Source organism: Motacilla alba, chromosome 29 (genome assembly GCF_015832195.1).
Source record: "Motacilla alba alba isolate MOTALB_02 chromosome 29, Motacilla_alba_V1.0_pri, whole genome shotgun sequence".
Lineage (NCBI taxonomy): Eukaryota > Metazoa > Chordata > Aves > Passeriformes > Motacillidae > Motacilla > Motacilla alba.
In genome coordinates this window covers 1645083-1662160 of record NC_052044.1, presented here as the reverse complement: position 1 = coordinate 1662160, position 17078 = coordinate 1645083, and the positions used below count along the sequence as shown (strand labels likewise).

At 58.8% G+C, this 17078-nt stretch overlaps 1 protein-coding gene across 5 annotated transcripts in view; it reads right to left on the bottom strand.

The window, feature by feature from the left end:
- Positions 1–14965, bottom strand: part of HDAC7 (histone deacetylase 7) — a 61853-nt gene extending 46888 nt beyond the window's left edge. For 2 of the 5 annotated variants that reach the window (XR_005259857.1, XM_038164253.1), the window contains exon 1: positions 4595–6609. Coding sequence is in view for 3 of the 5 variants with exons in the window: in XM_038164253.1 (XP_038020181.1) it covers positions 4595–5060 (466 nt within the window). In the remaining 2 variants the exon portion in view is untranslated. Of the gene's footprint in view, positions 1–4594; positions 6625–14655 lie in introns of those variants that run through there. The other 3 variants (XR_005259858.1, XM_038164256.1, XM_038164254.1) reach the window with 3 other exon arrangements.
- Positions 14966–17078: the final 2113 nt, after the last annotated feature.

Genomic DNA, 17078 nt, shown 5'->3' with positions numbered 1-17078 from the left:
CACCGAGACCTTCCTCCATGGGGGTGAGGAGCTCGGGCTGAATTCGTGGGGAATTTCAGCAGCCCTGGGGGGCAGTGGAGATCACCGGACTGAGATTATTTTGGAAGCACAGTATTTTTAGCCTGGAGAAGCAGGCACTGCTTCCCTTTCTGGAGTCCCTCCTCCCGCGGCCGGCCAGGCGGGGCTCAGCTGTGCCAGGCAGGGGGATGTTGCAGAACCCGCTGCCGGTTGGGAAAGAAAGAAAGGGCTTATTTTGATCCGTGGAGATGGATGTGCTTCACCCCCACACGTTGTGCAACCCTCAGACCGTCGGCGGAGCAGACAAAGGCGCTGCAGGCTGCCCGGGCTCGTCCGGGCTCCCAGAGCCAGGGGGAGGCTCCCACAGCACCCCGAGAGCTCGGCCCTGATGGTGGGCAAGAGGCAGGAGAAGGTCTCAGGCTGATCCACCTGGAGCCCTGGGATCAGGGAGCTGATGGGGCTGGAGCCCTGGGGACAGGGAGCTGATGGGGCTGGAGCCCTGGGGTCAGGGAGCTGATGGGGCTGGAGCCCTGGCATCAGGGAGCTGCCCGGGATCTCCATGGTGGGCAGAGGTGACCAGGACAACACCTGGATGTTGAACTGGAGGCACTGAGAGCCCAGCGTGGCACTGCCTGGCATCCCCCTGCCAAAAGACTTCACCAAAGGTGCACCGAGAGCCCGCCTGGTGCCCCGGCAGGGATCAACACGCTCGTCCCGACCTCCACCTTCCCAGCACAGGCTTCCTCCTTTTCCCCTCTGTTTTCTCCCTGCTGGGGACAGCGTTTGGGATGCTTGGAGGCCGAGCTGCTGATCCTGCCGTGCTCAGCAGAGGGCTGGGCTGGGCTGGGCTGGGCTGGCAGGCAGGTGGGCGAGTTGCTGATTGGGGCACAAGGGAGCTTGGTGCCTTTTTTACTTGCCGATGTACAAAAGGAGAGGAACAGCTCACACCCTGGGTTGGGCAACACACGGGAGGAGACGCTCAGGTCCCGAGCACCCAAGGGTTTGTGTCACACCCCAGGGGCTCAGCACGGCTCTGAGCACAGGAAATGGGGCTAAGGCAGCGCTGAGCAGGTCCTGGCCACGCTGGACAAGCATTAGCCCACTCCTGGTGGTTTTTAGCCCCAGCTGCATCTTGCCTGGAAACACCAGGCACGGCTACAGAGCCACCACTCAGCGTCAGAACTTCACAACTTTCATTCAGTAAAAGTCAAATCATTCCTGTTTCAATGCAAATCTGGGAGCGTGCGGGCACTCTGCATACAGGAACTTGAATAATAAATGGGTTTTCTCCTTGTCCTGGCCCACCTCCACCCATGCCACGGTGGGTCCACCCTCCGTGGGGACTTGGAGACCTCCAGCACCCTCAGACAGCCGAGGTGGCTCTGGGGGCTGCCACCAACCACCCCATTTCCCCACGAGCCTCGTCCTCCGCTTTGAACTGAGGGGTAACATGTGCTCAGCAACCCAAAAGTTTGTTTTAAATAGACACTCCTTGAATAAGACCTACAAAAATACCCCCGTGTCCTGCTGCCGGGCGTGAAACCACAGCGCTGCAAAGAGGAACCGTCGCCTTCAAAAAACAGAGTGAAAAATAAAAATAAGCACGCTGCTGCCCCCTTCACCCTCCCGCTGCCCCCTTCACCCTCCCGCTGCCCCCGCTGCACAAGGAGAACGGAGATGGGAGGGAAGGGGCGATGCCGGAGGGTGGGGGGCTCATCCTGGGTCTGGAGCCCCCAAGATCTCTCATGGTCCAGAGCCCCTCTGGGTCTCTCGGGGTCCGGAGCCCCCTGGGGTCTCTCAGGGTCTGGAGCCCCCTGGAACCTCTCGGGGTCCAGAGCCCCCCGGGGTCTCTCAGAGTCTGGAGCCCCCTGGGATCTCTCAGGGTCTGGAGCCCCCCGGAATCTCTCGGGGTCCAGAGCCCCTCAGGGTCTCTCAGCCCCCAAGATCTCTCAGAGTCTGGAGACCCCCGGGATTTTCTCTGGAGCCCTCCAGGGTTTTCTCTGGAGCCCCCCGGGGTCTCTCGGGGTTTTCTCTGGAGCCCCCCGGGGTCTCTCGGGGTCCGGAGCCCCCCAGGGTCTCTCGGGGTCCGGAGCCCCCCGCTCAGCTTCCCCCGCTGCGCTCGCGGGGCTTCGGTTCCGTCCCCGGGGGAGAGAAAAACATTCGCTTTAAAAACAGGAAAATGTGATTGTCAAACCACAACAATGGGCCGGGAAGGGGCCGCGGCCGCTCCGAATTTCGCTCCAAAACACCCCGCGAGTGACTCAAAGTTTCTGCGCCGAGCCCGGGCGGCCCCGCGCCCCCTCCCGGCCCCGCCGGGACTCGGTGGCCTTTAATGAGCCGGTAATTAAGGATTCCCTGAAAACGGGGCACCAAATCCCCCCAAGGCATCCCCGGTGGGGTTTGCAGGCACAGAAGAACCTGGGGGGCTCCTCTCTGCGCCCTCAGCGAGGCACAGCCCGGCTTGGAGAGGCTTTTCCCGAGCGCAGGGAGCGACAGGACAGGGAATGGCTTTGCACTGACAGGGAGGAGATTCAGACGGGTTATTACGAGGAACTCGTTACCTGTGAGGGTGCTGAGGGCTGCTCAGAGAAGCTGGGGCTGCCCCTGGATCCCAAGGCCAGGTTGGACAGGGCTTTCACTGGGTTTTTTATAGATTTGTGCCTTTTTAAAATAACCTAAAAGCAGCTCCCACATGGCAAAGCCAGGGAAGTCCATCGCACCTGCACGTGGACCACTCCCTCCTCTTCCTCACCTTTTTTCTTTGGAGAAGCTCAGACCAAACAGCTTCACTGAGAAGGGTTGTAGAAGCTTCGCAAATGTCACTGGGAATTGTTTATTTCCCTTTGTTTAAAGCCCAGAGGGTTTGTAGCCAGAGAAGGGAAGAATAACCGGCAAAACTCTGTTTTTCTAAACACCAGGAGAAGGAACAAAAGCGTCTGGCACGCTCTGGGCGCTGCTCTGAGCTGCTGGGCACGCTGGCAGCTGAGGCTGGCACCCCCCAGGTGTGACACAACCTCCTCGGCCACCTCCAGGGTCCCCCCAGGTCCCTGCTGCCCCTCCTGCATTTTGAAACGGGAGGAAAAGGGGGACAAAAGAGGGGAGATTTGGCTGCATCTCCTCCACTCCTCCAAAGGCTGGGATTCACCCTAATTTGCACTAATTGCTGGCCACCATCAGGCTCCCATCTGCTGCTGTCCCCGGCTGTTGAGAGCAGCCCTGGAGGTGTTTTCTCGGCCTAGAGCAGCTGTAGGAGCCCTGGGATTGAAAGTTTTCCTGTCTCAGTCTATGAAGTGCCTCCCCTTCCTCGCCCTGAGCATCCCAGGACAGGCTCAGGTCTCGTGCTGTGCCCTCGCCTCTCCTCCCCTTCCCTCTCTGTCCCTCAAGCAGGGGCTGAGGTGCTCAGAGCAGAGCTGTGCTGCCGAGCCAGCCCTCCAGAGCTCACGGGCATCTGCAGGCAGAGGTCAGCAGGGATCCAGCTCTGAGGTGCCAAACCTCCAGTTCCCATCCTGCTTTCTGAGCCAGGGCCCCCAAGCCTGAGCTCAGCTTTCTCAACAGTCCAGAGAACCAAAACCAGTTGGGTTCAGCTGGGAATTCCCAGGAGGGGGTGTGGGAGCGTTTCGCCGGTTTCAGCACTTTTGAGATGGGACAAAACTCGACACATTCTTCCATCACAGCGTCCCTCCCCGAGCCGCGGTGGTGGGAGCCGCGCTGCTCAACCCATTTCCCAACCCACCCACAGAAAGAGAGCCAGGAAGTGCCACGGGGTGGCAAGAGAGGGGCCAAAAGCTGGAAAAGCCTTGGGATGAAGGAAGCAGAGATGCCCCCCATGTCCCAGCTCCAGCGGGTGAGGGGAGCTGGGTGAGGAGACTGTCACGGGCCGTGTGGTGAGAAACCAGCAGGGACAGCCAGCAACTGCCACCTGCCCTGCCACCCATCCCCTTGCTGGTGTCACCCAGGTCTCCAAAGCCAGCCCTTCCCTGTCCATCAGAGCATCTCACAGCTGCCTAAAACACCAGATTGTCACCAGAGGGGACGGGGACGCTGGGCTGTGCAGGCAGGAGCAGAACAACGGGAACAGAGCGGACACAAGGGGTCCATGGCAGGGTGGAACTGGGTGACCTTGAGCTCCCTTCCAACCCAAAGCCTCCTCAGTGAAGGTCCCTGAACCCCTGCGTGCTCTTTGGGTCCCTTCCAACCCATAAGCCTCCTCAGTGAAGGTCCCTGAACCCCTGCGTGCTCTGGGCAGGGCACGGTCTGGTCGCCCCGCTGCGGGAGCCACGGGCACAGTGCCCCTGTCCCCTGGCAAAGGCCACCCAGGCCCTTGGGCAGGCAGCAAAGGGAGCGAACACCACCCCAACAACCCTCCAGAGCCTCCTCTCCTCCACCTGCACATCTCCTGGGCCTCCAGAGCACTCGGGCCTGGAGGTGCCCAAACCCCCCGGCAGCGATGGAGAGCAGGAGGACAGAGATGCTCAGGAGAAGGCAGAGGATAAAGAGACTCCCCAGAGACACCTGGACACAAGAGGGAGGTTGGACGAGGGGAGCTGGGCAGGACAGGTCAGGTCATTCTCGGTACCTTTGTTGTCGCCGCTCATGGGCCGCTGCCCTCGAGGCTCCCGTGGCTCTCCCGTGGCCACACGTGACTGTCCCCAGGCAGAGGCACTCTCCGGCGTGCTCGGGGTGCGTGTGGCGAGGAGCCCGAGCCCTGCTCTCGAGCTTTTCTCCTCGGCACAGTTTCCATGCCTGGTTTCAGAATGACGGGCCCCGGCGCGGGCTGCCCTCGCTCGCTGCACCGGCGCCTTCATCTCGCATCCTTTCGTTTTACTCTCACCCCCAGCTGGGGACTGACTGGTTTCAAAATAAAATGAAGCTGCCAGAAGCTCCTGGGGCTCTACCAGCTTTTTGCAAACACTTGGAGCTGCCACGGAAAAAAAAAAAATGGGCTGTTTCCATGAAAGCTCCCGCTGGCACAATCGGCCACCCGGGGATTCCCGGACAATGAATATCCCGGGAACAGATGCAGAAGATGCCCGGTTTAACATCTGGGTGGTGTGTGGAGGCTAAAATTGGAGCAGCCTCGGAGCCACCCACACTCACCCAGGATGGGAAAAATCCCTCAGTTCGAGAAGTTCAGCTCAGATTTCCCACAGACACCACCCGGAGCGGGAACGGCTCAGATTCCTGAGACAAGGAAGGAGAAAGGGGTCACCGTCCCCCCAGTTCTGCCAGGGTGAGTGCAAAGGGTTTCCACCAGGGGAGGCTGGAAAAGAGCAGGAATTGTCCCAGCTCTCCTTGCTGGAGGAGGAGAACCTGGGCTGGTCCTTCTGCTGGCAGGACCCCGTGGTTCAGAGGATGGGGAAATTGGTTTTCTCCCTGTAATTGCCCTTCTGTTCACAAACACTAACGTGGGCTTTCAGTCTAAATGACTTTTAGTTTAGGTTAAAGGCAAATGGCAAATCAGGAGAGAGCCCAAGGGAAGCTGCCCTGAGGCACGAGAGCCGTGTGTCTGTCTCCCCTGCCACGAGATGAATTCGCTCCCACTCGGGGCCAGCTCTTCCCCAGGAAAGGCCTGCACTGGACGGGGCCCAGGGCTGATCTCTGCACCAGCTGAGACGGTTCCAAATTGTCCCTGCAGTCCGTCCCTGCATCCCATTCTGGAGTATTCCCCACTGTTGTGTTTAGTGCCTAGGAGCAGAAGCAGCCTGGTGCATGAAGAGAGCAGGAGAAATTAAAGGCACAGACGGTGATGGAGCTGCTCTTACTCTGGGCACAAAACTCACAAGGAAAAGTGTCCAGTCCTGGCGTGAAGGAAGACCCAAGCCCAACCCCACCTCTGAGAAAACTCAGGGATTTAAAACAAGCTGCTGTCCTTCATTTTACATCTCCAGGTACATGAGAGGAGATGAAAGAGACAATCCCCAGAAAAAAAAAAAAAAAAGGCTTTAAGAAATGCGGGGTCAAATTATCTTCTTATGCAACACCACTGCAACCTAGAAAATCTAAAGCTGCAGGACATAAATCAACCACCAACTGCCTGGGGTTAAAGAGAAACTTCCTCTGGTAACAACCTATTGCATAAGTGCCTCAACGGGAGCTCTGCCTTCCGAAATCTCTGTCAGGAAGGGGTCACTGGGCTGCAGGGCTGCCTCTGGAGGATTCTTTCTGTGCCCTTCTGCTCTCACCCATCTTTTGTCTCTTACTCCAGCCCACGGGAACTGGGGAGAGGCACAAAGGCAGCAGGGCCCAGCTCTGGGCTGGGGTGACAGCAAAGCTCAGCTCAGGCTGAGCTGGGTCCCTTTCTGAGCCCCGCAGCAAGCACCAGGGACCAAACTGAAATATTTGAAAGGCATTTGAAAGAAATTCCTCCATGTGAGAGTGGCAGGGCCCTGGCACAGAGAAGCTGTGGCTGCTCCATTTCTGAAGTGTCCCAGGCCAGGCTGGACAGGGCTTGGAGCAGCCTGGGACAGGGAACGGTGTCCCTGCCATGGCAGGGGTGGCACTGGATGAGCTTTAAGGTTCCTCCCAGCCCAAACCATCCTGTGGTTCTAGGATTCTCTGCCTTTAGCGCCTTCCCCAGCTCTGACTCAGGTCCTGGAAAATTTCAGCCTCCCTGGAGCTGGCCCTGACCACCCCTGACCACCCCGGCCACCAGCTCCAGCCTGCCCAGCAAAGTCCCTGTCCCTGAGCAGCTGCTCCTGCCTCCCTTCCCACCCACCCCCAGCCCTTCATGAGCTCAACTGCTTCCCATCAGCCCCTTCTGGCTGAAACTTGGATTATTCACATTTTAACCCTTGCCTCACTCCCCCCCCTCCCACAAATGAGCCAGAAACCAAGAGCAATCCCTGCCAGGGGCATCCACCGGCACGGGGAGCACCAAGTCATGCCAAGGACAGCCTGGGGGGGATGGAAAGCTGGGCTTTGGTGCTGTGCCACGGGGTCCGAGCGGCCGCGGCCGCGTTCGGTGGCCGCTGCGCCGCGGTTATTTTTAGCTGGTGACGCCCGGGGTATTTCGCTTCAGGACGTCCGGTCTGAGCCTCTTTCTGGGAATCCCAGGTTCTCTAATTGTAAACAGCCCCATTCAGTCGCTCCCCAGCGCGAGAGGCCCCGGCCTGTGTCAGGTGTGAGTCAAACAGGAAACTGCTGCCGCTGCCGCTGCGCGGGGGACAGGGGCTCAGCACCCCTGGAACAGCACCCGGGGCGAGCTGGCAGCACCCAGCCCCACAGCCCTGCCCTGCCCGGGCCACTGACCCACCTGGGGTGCTCAGGATGCTGCCCAGGGGACGCTGCCCACGCCCTGCAGCTCCCTTCCTCCTCCTCCTCCTTGGAGAAGGCTTTCAATGAAGCTTAAATAACTTTCTTGGCTCTCTGAAAAATGCTTGAAATGATGAGATAACATTAGGTTAAACTGTAAAGTTGTGTAGGGACTAGCTGGAGGGCTAACTTGGTTTAAGAGATGTATTGGCAGTTAGAGAATAAACCCTGCAGGGCCCAGCAGTGCCTGTGCCACCCCAAAATGACGTTTGGCTGATTCTGATTCTGATCTGGCTGGTTCAGGCCCCAGCTGCTGCTTTTGAACCTGCTGACGCCATAGGAGAAGGGCTGCAGAGCCTCAGAAAGCTCCAGCCCAGGCTGGACAGGGCTCGGAGCAATCTGGGATGGTGGAAGGGAAGATCCAAGACCTGGGATGGTCCCTGCCCATGGCAGGAGGTGGGACAGCATGAGCTTTAAGGCCCCTTGCAACCCAAACCTTTCCATGGTTCTGTGGCTGGGACGGGATCAACAGCAGAGAGCAGCACTTCCAAAAGGGGCTGAGGGGAGCGTGCTGCAGAGCATCCAGGCCTGGCAGGGACAAGAGTTCCATGGAGCATCCACAGGGACTGTGACATCCAGGACACCTCAGCACATCCTCAGGGACTGTGACATCCAGGACACCTCAGCACATCCACAGGCACTGTGACATCCAGGACACCTCAGCACATCCACAGGCACTGTGACATCCAGGACACCTCAGCACGTGCACAGGGACTGTGACATCCAGGACACCTCAGCACATCCAAGGCACTGTGACATCCAGGACACCTCAGCACGTCCTCAGGGACTGTGACATCCAGGACACCTCAGCACGTCCTCAGGGACTGTGACATCCAGGACACCTCAGCACATCCAAGGCACTGTGACATCCAGGACCCCTCCAAAGCTCCCAGGAGGGAGCAGCAGCCCTGGCACCAGCTCAGGGGGAACGTGCACATTGTGCCCATCTCTTATCTGAGTCATTTCAGTGTCTCAGGGGAAACCCTGGCACTGATAAACAGCTCCTGCTCCCTGCCTCCGCCTTTACCAACCGAAATCTGGAGTCTATTTTTAACCCCAAAACACCCACTGCACGGGGGGGAGGCTGCAGCGGGGCGAGGGCCGGTTGGCACCGCGGGGACAGGGGGGTGGCACTGCCAGCCCCGCTCTGGAGCCCGAGCTGGCTCCTGGTGCCCCTCGCCGGGGTGATCCAGCCGTGGCACTGCCAAATTTCAGCCCAAGTGAGGCCGGAACAAGCCCTGCAGGCACCCAGCACCCCCCGTGCCCCACACAGGGTGTGCAAAGCCGAGCTCCAAATTCTCATTTCCCAGCACATCCCCCAAACCTGAGCCTGGCCAAACCAAGGCCGCCTGGAGCAGCAGCGTCCCATCCCTGCCACGGGACCACACCTGAGGTTCCCTTCCCACAGCCCCCACACCAAGGGCTGTGAGGTTCCATCACTGCTGGGACAGCTTTAGGAAAATCTCTGTGCCAGGACTCCCAAATGCTTTTGGATTCTCCCTGCATGTCACAGTCCCCCCAAAGGCAGCGCGAGCCCTAGCTCAGGTGTGAGCAGAGTTTGGTTCTCCTGCTGCTCCAGCAGGAGCCCCTGGGACCCTTCCTCCCAGTTTCTGCCTCTGCTCTGCTCCTCACACAGATTCTCTGCCTCTCCCCAACATGCAAAAAAATCACAGCATGGGTTGGGGTGGAAGGGACCCCAAAGCTCCGATTGCCATGGGCAGGGACACCTTCCACCACCCCAGGCTGCTCCAAGCCCTGCCCAGCCTGGCCTTGGGCACTGCCAGGGATCCAGAGGCACCCACAGCTTCCCTGGCACCTGTGCCAGGCCCTGCCCACCCTCCCAGGGAGGAATTCAAAGGAGGAGGTTGCCTCTCCTGGGGGTGTTCCAGCCCCCTGCAGCAAGCTCAGAGACCAGAGACAGCTCGGGAGGCACAAACCCGGCTGGAACCCCAGGCAGCGGGTCCCGTGCGCCCCGCAGGGAGCCCCGGGCCAGCAGCCGTGACCGGGGGGCTCTGCCGGTGCCGGGGCTGCGGTTCCTGCCCCGGCTCTTTCTGCTCCGCTGCAGAGATGGGCCATAAAACCTTCATTTCCTGACGCGCATGGGATGAGGCCAAGGGGTCGTGTTTTGGACAACCTGGCTTTTCCATGGCAACCGGCGGTGATGTCAGCGGCTGCAGCGACCCGGAGGGGCCTTGGGAGCGCGGAGCTCTCCAGGAATGGGGCAGCAGAGGGGGCTGAGCTGACGGGGGACACGCTCGCACACGGCTGGGGCCGCACCAGAGCAGCCCGAGCAAAGCTTTCCTTGGATGGCTCCGAGCACAAATCGCGGCCCAACCGCTGCGGGGCTGGAGCAGCTGCGGCCGGGAGCGTCCTGCCCTCTCCCTCCTGCTGCAGCTCCCAGCCCTCCCTCTGAGCATCCCCAGCCCTTTCATCCTCCTGCAGCCAAAAGGGCCCAGCCAGCTGCTCTTGCACAACTCTGCAAAACCCCCTGACCGTCTCCTCTCCTGACAGTCCCCTCCTCACCATCCCCTCCCCTCCCCGCGTGGGGCATTGCAGGATTTGGGGGCTGCGAGCAGCTCTGCTCCCCCTTCCCCGGCCCTTCCCCTCCCTGCTTTGTTCCTGCAGCCGCTGCTTCTTCCCCCTACAAACCCCCTCCCCACAGGGGAGCCCCTTTACAGCAGCCAGATAATGAAAACCTCGGGCAGAGAAGTTCTTTCTGCTCGTGGTCACATCTGCTGCCCTGGGGCTCCCGCGGCTCTCGTGCCGCAGTGTCTGTCTGTCTGTCCGGGCTTCCTGTGGCTGGAGCCATCTGATACTGCGGTGCTTCACCTCTGGGCAGGGTCTGAGTGAGAGCCTGTCTGGGTTTGCTGCTGGAGGATAAACAGGCTGAGTAACAACATCCCCGAGCGCTGGGAGCTGCCAAGGAGCCGCGGCTCCGCCTCCTCGGGATTCCACGGGAAAACCTGAGTGTCCCTTTTCCACCCCGGGAACACCTCCACAGGTGTGGGACCTCGGCTCAAACCCCGGCCCTGACTCCTCTCTGATGGTTTGTGGGACTGACCTGGGCATGTGGGTGGAAGGGACCTTCAAAACCATCCCGCTCCACCCCTGCCATGGCAGGGACACCTCCCATCACCCCAGGTTGCTCCAAGCCCTGTCCAACCTGGCTGTGAACGCTCCCAGGGATGGGGCAGGGCAACCTGTGCCAGGGCAACCTGTGCCAGGGCTTTAGCAGCCCTCACGGGGAGGAATTCCTTCCCAAAATCCCCTCTAGCCCTGCCCTCTGGCAGTTGAAAGCCGCTGCCCCTTGTCCTGCACTCCAGGTCCCTCTCCATCTCTCCTGCAGCTCCCTCAGGGACTGGCAGGCCACAATGAGGTCGCCCCAAATCATCTCTTTTCCGGGCTGAACAGCCCCAATTGTGCCTAAAGGTCCTCCAGCACGGCAAGGACACAAGCGGGTAAAGCTGGCAGGGGTGACCCCGGTGTGGTTCAACTCCTTGTCCTGCCCCGAGTCTCCATGTGACATCAGGAGAGTGGTTTGAATGACCCGGGACAGGCACACCTTCCTGGGCAGCGCTCCCCCCAGGAAACGCAACAAAAAAGGTTCACCTCGAGGTGAACCAACCAGCTTCCCAACAGAACCAAAAGATCTGAGGCCGAATGGACCCATTTTCATCAGACAGCACCCCCAGCCCGCTGAGTGCTGACTCCGGGCCCTCCACACGTCCTTCCCACGGGGACCCGACACCACCAGCGCCGCTCACAGGGGAAAGGGGGGAAGAAAAGAAAGAAAAGAGAGAAAAAAACCAAAACAACACCACGTAAAACCTTCCAAAAATGTTGCACGAAAAGTGGCCACTCAGCAGAGCGAGGTTTCCTGCGCAGTGAGAGTTGGCCGGGGACAGAACAGGAAATCACTGCTTCCTGCCTGCAGAGGAAGCGCCTATCTCATGCCCGTGATCAAAAACAAACAGCACTTCAATTAAACAAACAAAGGACCGAAAACTTCAACAGCTCCAGCCTGGGCCGGCTCCAGCCGCAGGGAAACGCGTCCAAAAATGAGAGGTTTGTAACCTTGAGAAGGCCCTGCGCCCCCTGAGCAGCGGGAGGGACGTGGCACCTCCAGGCGGGGATGCCCCTCCAGAGATGGGGAAGGGGGTCCCACGCTGGGGGCTGGGGAAGGAGCACGTCCGTCTGTCCGTCCGTCAATCCGTACCTCCATCCCCATGTCCATCCACACATCCATCCACGGGTCCATGGACCATCCGTCCCTCCATCCATCCCGGGGTCCCCCGGGCCGAGCCCCAGAGCCCCAGCGCTGCTCATTCCCCTCGTGTCCAGTGCTCTGGGGCTTTTCCAAATCTGGCCTGGCTGGAAAAGCTGCCCTCCCAGCGTGGAAGTGAGCACAGAAAGAAAGACAAGGTTGTCCTGGGACTGTGCTTGCATCTCTCCATCCCCCAAGCAGCGCCTGGCGACCCCCGAGGCTCCATCTCCTCCTGCTGCCCCCTCACTCCGGGGGTGCAAGGGCAGCCCCTCGAATCCCACCTGGCTCTGCTGTAGGTTTGTACCAGGATGGGTTCTGCAGGCACGAGGAATTCTCCTCCCCCGAGTTTTGCGTTTGCAAGATGCCAAAACAACAGCAAAGCAGATCCAGCTCCAGACTGAGGGAATAACTATTCCAGAGTCACCGACGGCCCCGCCATGTCCTGGACAGCCAATTCCAAGGATGGGGGAATGCGTGTGGCCACAAGGGTCTTTCTGTGTGGCCACCACACAAAACCTCATTATTTCGCAGTTTGCTGGTGATCTGAGAACCATCAGGTGCAGCCACCACTAAAGGCTGAGCTCAGAGTTGATTTTTTGTTGCCTTACCCGCCTGGTTTGTTCAGGCAATAAATAACCTTACCTGTTTCCTGGCTCTATGGCTGCTCGCTGCTTTCATTTGCTTTGAAAGTAAACTTCCTGATGAATTAGCCAAGCCTAATTAATATTTATTTAAAGTGCATCGTCCTGATGATGCAAACACAAAGCTGTGTCTGTCCAGAAGAGACAGACCGAGGGGCAGATGGAAATAAGGTCATGGAATGATTTAGGTCAGAAAAGGCTCCCAGGCGTGCTGTGGCCTCCTGTCCCTGTGCACCATGAGGGTGCTCAGACACCTCCCATCACCTCAGCCCCACTCCAGGGGCCATTTCCACCCGCATGGGACAACCCCAAGCTCAGCTTCACCACGGGAATGCGGCAGAAAGGCCAGGGCAGTGAGTGACAAAATCCCTGCAGTCCTTCAAGAGGCCAAGAAGCTCCCCCAGGTGGGACCCCGAGTGTTCCCAGGGATGGGAAGCCCAGCAAGAACAGCACTGAGGTCCAAGAACCAGGACAGGGTTTGAACCCAGAGCTGCTGTGGGTGTTTGCCCTCTGAACGCTCATCTGAGGCTTCCCAAACCACGCCTGCTCCTTCTTCTGCAGCACCTCAGCCCCGGCCTGGTGGATCCGAGCGTGGCTGATGCTGTTCCACCCCTCGCTGGAAAATCCATGCAACATCCCTGGCAAGTTGATTGCTAACATGGAAACGCTGCCCCGTTTCCTCATTGCGCGAGCGCCAGGAGCTCGGATGGGCTCCCTTTGGGGAGGCTGCCGGGAGGGGACCGGGCCACAGAGCTGGGGGGACTTTCAGTGGGGGTGAAGTTCTTGGTGCCTCCTGAAAAGCGAGAGAGGGGAATTCTGCCTCTGAAAAGCTCTGTTAAATCTGAAGGTTCCATCTGCATTTATATTAACACAGGTCCTGCTGGAGAAATGCCCGTCCCAGCAGGAGCACAATGGTTTCGGAGGGTTCCTCCAGCCACGGACCTGAGCTCTGCTCAGTGACAAACCTGGACGTGCTCATTTCACCCACCCCATTCTGCTACTTTAAAGCCCCATTTTACCCACGTCCTTCAGCTTCAGTGCATGGGATTTAAGGTCAACCTGCCGCGCTCACCTGGAATCCCACAACACCTCGTCCATTGTCAGAGAAACCAGAGAGCTGCCCAAAATTGCTGGATTCAGCAGAGACCAAGAACAAGTGACGCAAACACACACAGCTGCCCTGGGGCAGAAGGAACTGCCCCCAGTTAGACCAGAAATGGGATTTTATGGAATGAAAAACTTAAAACTCTATCAAACCCACTCTGAGTTGCCCCACGACAGTCTGCACAGGCTCTCTAAGGTCTTTGCACCAACCATGAGCTCTGCATGTCCCCTAAAGAACTTCCAGCAGTGTTTTGAGCAGTTTTGTGCTGCAGAACACGGGAGAATTTTTACATTTGTACTACAAGAACATGCTGTGCTCCAGCAGCTACCTGAACCAACACAGAGCCCCAGACGGTCTTAGTGAAGCCCTAACGAGCAATAAAAATGTTCTTTTATGCCTCGTTTGATCATTCCCTGTTTACGAGGCCCAGGATCCTGTGAATCATGTTTTATCCCAGCCAGCAGACTCTGGAGACACACGGGATGAAGAGGAGAAGCTCAGGGGCGGCGGGGGGCAGCAGATAACAACATCTGGGCTGTGTTTGGCTGCACGAAATTCCCTCTTCAGCCCGGGGCTCATCCCACCCGGGCTGCGTGATCCACCAGCACGCCACAGGCCCCCGTGGGAACCAGTTCCAGTTTCCTGGGAGGGTAAAGGGTGGGATCCCGTCCCGGGAGATGCCCATCCAGATCCAGCAGCAGCTCCATCACCTGCCCCGAATCCCCTAAACCAACACGCGCCAGGCTCCTGCCCAGCCGTGCCGGATTTCGCCTCCTGCTTGGGATGATCCGAGCAGATCCCCGGGGCAAAGGCAGACCCCACGGCACACGCCGCGCCCCTGCCCTCCTTCTGCACCCCCAGAACCCGCCCGAGGCGTCTCCCCAAACCCCAGTCCAGCATCCCCGGCGTGCGCAGCCCCGGAGCAGCGAGCGGGGCAGATCTTCCTCCCGCAGCCCGGCTCAGTCACGCCTGATTGCATCATGTTTGTTTTTCTTTGCCTTTGAGGTCGGGATTCCTCCCACCTTGCCCAGAGCCAGGTTTTGCCCGGTCTCGCACGGCGGGGAGCCCGCGGTGACCCAAAGCCAGGGACGCGGCCGGCTGGCAAAGCCTCTCCGGCGCGAGTCTGCTGGAAACAGCATCCAGGGGGACAGCGCCAGCGCTTCCCCGGGGGGTACCGGCTGGCTTTGGGGGGTTTTACACTCGCAGCTTCTGCTCCTGTGCTACCTGATCCCTCCGGAGCCGGGGCCAGCGAGAGCAGCCGGCGCTGCGGGGACGGACGGTGCGGGGACCGGCAGAGCCAGCAGCAGGCTACTCACCCTGGCTTTGTCCTTGCATCCAGAGGAATTAAAGCCCTTGGAGAGGAGGTCTCATTGTTCAAGCTGTGCTCAAGGGAGGCAGCTGCTTTCTTTATATCTCAAGATTCACTAAAGTTCAGGAAGAGAGAGAGAGAGAAAGAGAGGGGACGGCGAAGGGGAGGGACTGAGCGCAGGGCCCAGAGGCCGTATAGAATGACAATGGAAGGAAATGCTTTATCAAACCTAGAAAGCCAACCCTGCCCTGGGAACACAGAGGGAGAGAAAAAAAAAAAAAAAGAAAAAAGAAAGAAAAAACTTGCAGAAGAAAAGCGAGTTCAGCTGCCCCGGGTCCCTCCCTTGGCAGCAGAGCCCTCCCCCCCAGCCCCTCACTACGAGCACAATGAGAGCGCCGGTGGAAATCGTCAGGCTCAAACACTTTTTTTAATTTTTTTTTTTTTTTTATTAAACAGAGAGATGTTTCAGTTCTTTAAAAAAAAAAAAAAAATCCGACAACCAAACCCTGCCCGGGAATGGGAATGTGACGCTCTTCCCCCTCCCCCGGCTGCAGCCGTCCAAGTTTCTATGAGTCAAACGTTTGCAATGTGTTACCGAAATGTTACCAAGCTGGAATGCAGCATCCAGAGGGCTCAGCTCGTAAAACTTTTGTTTGTTGGCCGGGAGAAAGTGTCACCGGCACAGAATTCGGCTCTTCGTCTTCTTGCTTTTGTTTTTCCCGTCCCGGAGAGGGTTAAGCGGCTGAGCAGCGCTGACACCCGATGGCGGCGGCTGTAACCCAGCGCTCCCGGTCCCAGCGGGAAGGGAAACTGTGGTGTTGGGGAGAAACGAAGGGAAACGGGGCAGCCTGAGAGAGCAGGTGGGAAACGAGAGAAATAAAACCCTACAGACACAAAATCCTGCCATGGTTTGGGTTGGAAGGGGCCTTAAAGCTCAGCTCGTTCCACCCCTGCCCTGGGCAGGGACACCTGCCAGTGAATCAGGTTGCTCCAAGCCCCATCCCAGGCACGGCCAGGGACAGACCTCAGCTCCTGAAACACAACTTCCCGGACAGGAACTTTGGGATTTGGGGGTCGGAAAAGGGCTGTTTCCTCATCTGACAGTCCTGGGGTTCGGCCTGAGATGGGAACTTCCACCCAAGACAGCAAAATCTCTGCCCAGCTTCGTCCAGCAGCATCTGCTCTGGGTGTGCAGAAATGCTGAGGGACAGGGACACAGCAGCATCTGCAGGGTCTGAAACGCTGAGGGACAGGGACACAGCAGCATCTGAAACGCTGAGGGACGGGGACACAGCAGCATCTGAAATGCTGAGGGACAGGGACACAGCAGCATCTGCAGGGTCTGAAATGCTGAGGGACAGGGACACAGCAGCATCTGCAGGGTCTGAAATGCTGAGGGACAGGGACACAGCAGCATCTGAAATGCTGAGGGACGGGGACACAGCAGCATGGGCTGGACCTGAAATGCTGAGGGACAGGGACACAGCAGCATGGGCTGGACCTGAAATGCTGAGGGACAGGGACACAGCAGCATCTGCTGGATCTGACGGGAGTTGGGGCCACAGCTCTGAGCTTTGCTCTCACGGTGGGGGCACAACCTGGAAGAGCTCGTGAGGATGATGAGTGCAAGAAGGAAAGCAGGAGAGAGGGGAGGAAACCAAGACTCCTGCTGTGCTTGCAAGCCTGAGTCCTTCCAGGAGGTGGCTCCTTCCACCTGGAATTCCCACCCCCAAAACCTTTCCAAGGGTGCAGCCTTCACCTGGCTGAGGGACCTTCAGGGTTCAGCTCCAGGAGGAGACAGGGATGCTCTTCCTGCCTCGCCCAGCCCTGTCCAACAACAGCAGCTGGCCTCGCGTGGGGCTGGTGCAGGTTTCACCTCTGTCCGAGGGAAGGAAAACCTCCAGGAGCCAGGAGGATCCTCCCGGGAGCCTTCCAGAGGGACAGACTCCACCTCATCCGCTGAGGCTGCCCTGCTTTGTGCAGAGAGCACAGAAACTGTCCCGGGAGAGGAGCTGGGCTCCCTGCCCCGCTCCTGGGCTGGAGAATCACGGTCAACCTGTCCTGACAATTCCAGCCCGAGCACTAATTATCCTTTCATGCCAAAGGCAGTGGAAAAGGAGGACTGTGGCCATCCTTCTCCCTCTAAAAGCCAAGTGATGCCAGCCCTGCAGAAGTCCCACGGGTGAAAAAAAAAACTGTTCGTGGCATTTTTATGACACCGTTCTCAGATAAAAGAACCTGGTATTCTGAAACAGGAGGGAAAAAAAGATAAAATAAAGATCGCGGGGAAAGATCTGAGGGGAAAGGCAATGGCCATGGGCGAGAGGTGCTGAGGAGGGAGTTTGGCCACCAGCCACGCTGGACTGAGTGCCCAGGCCAGGGTCACTCCTCTCCAGGGCTGAGCCAGCCCCTGTAATGAGCTACAAACTT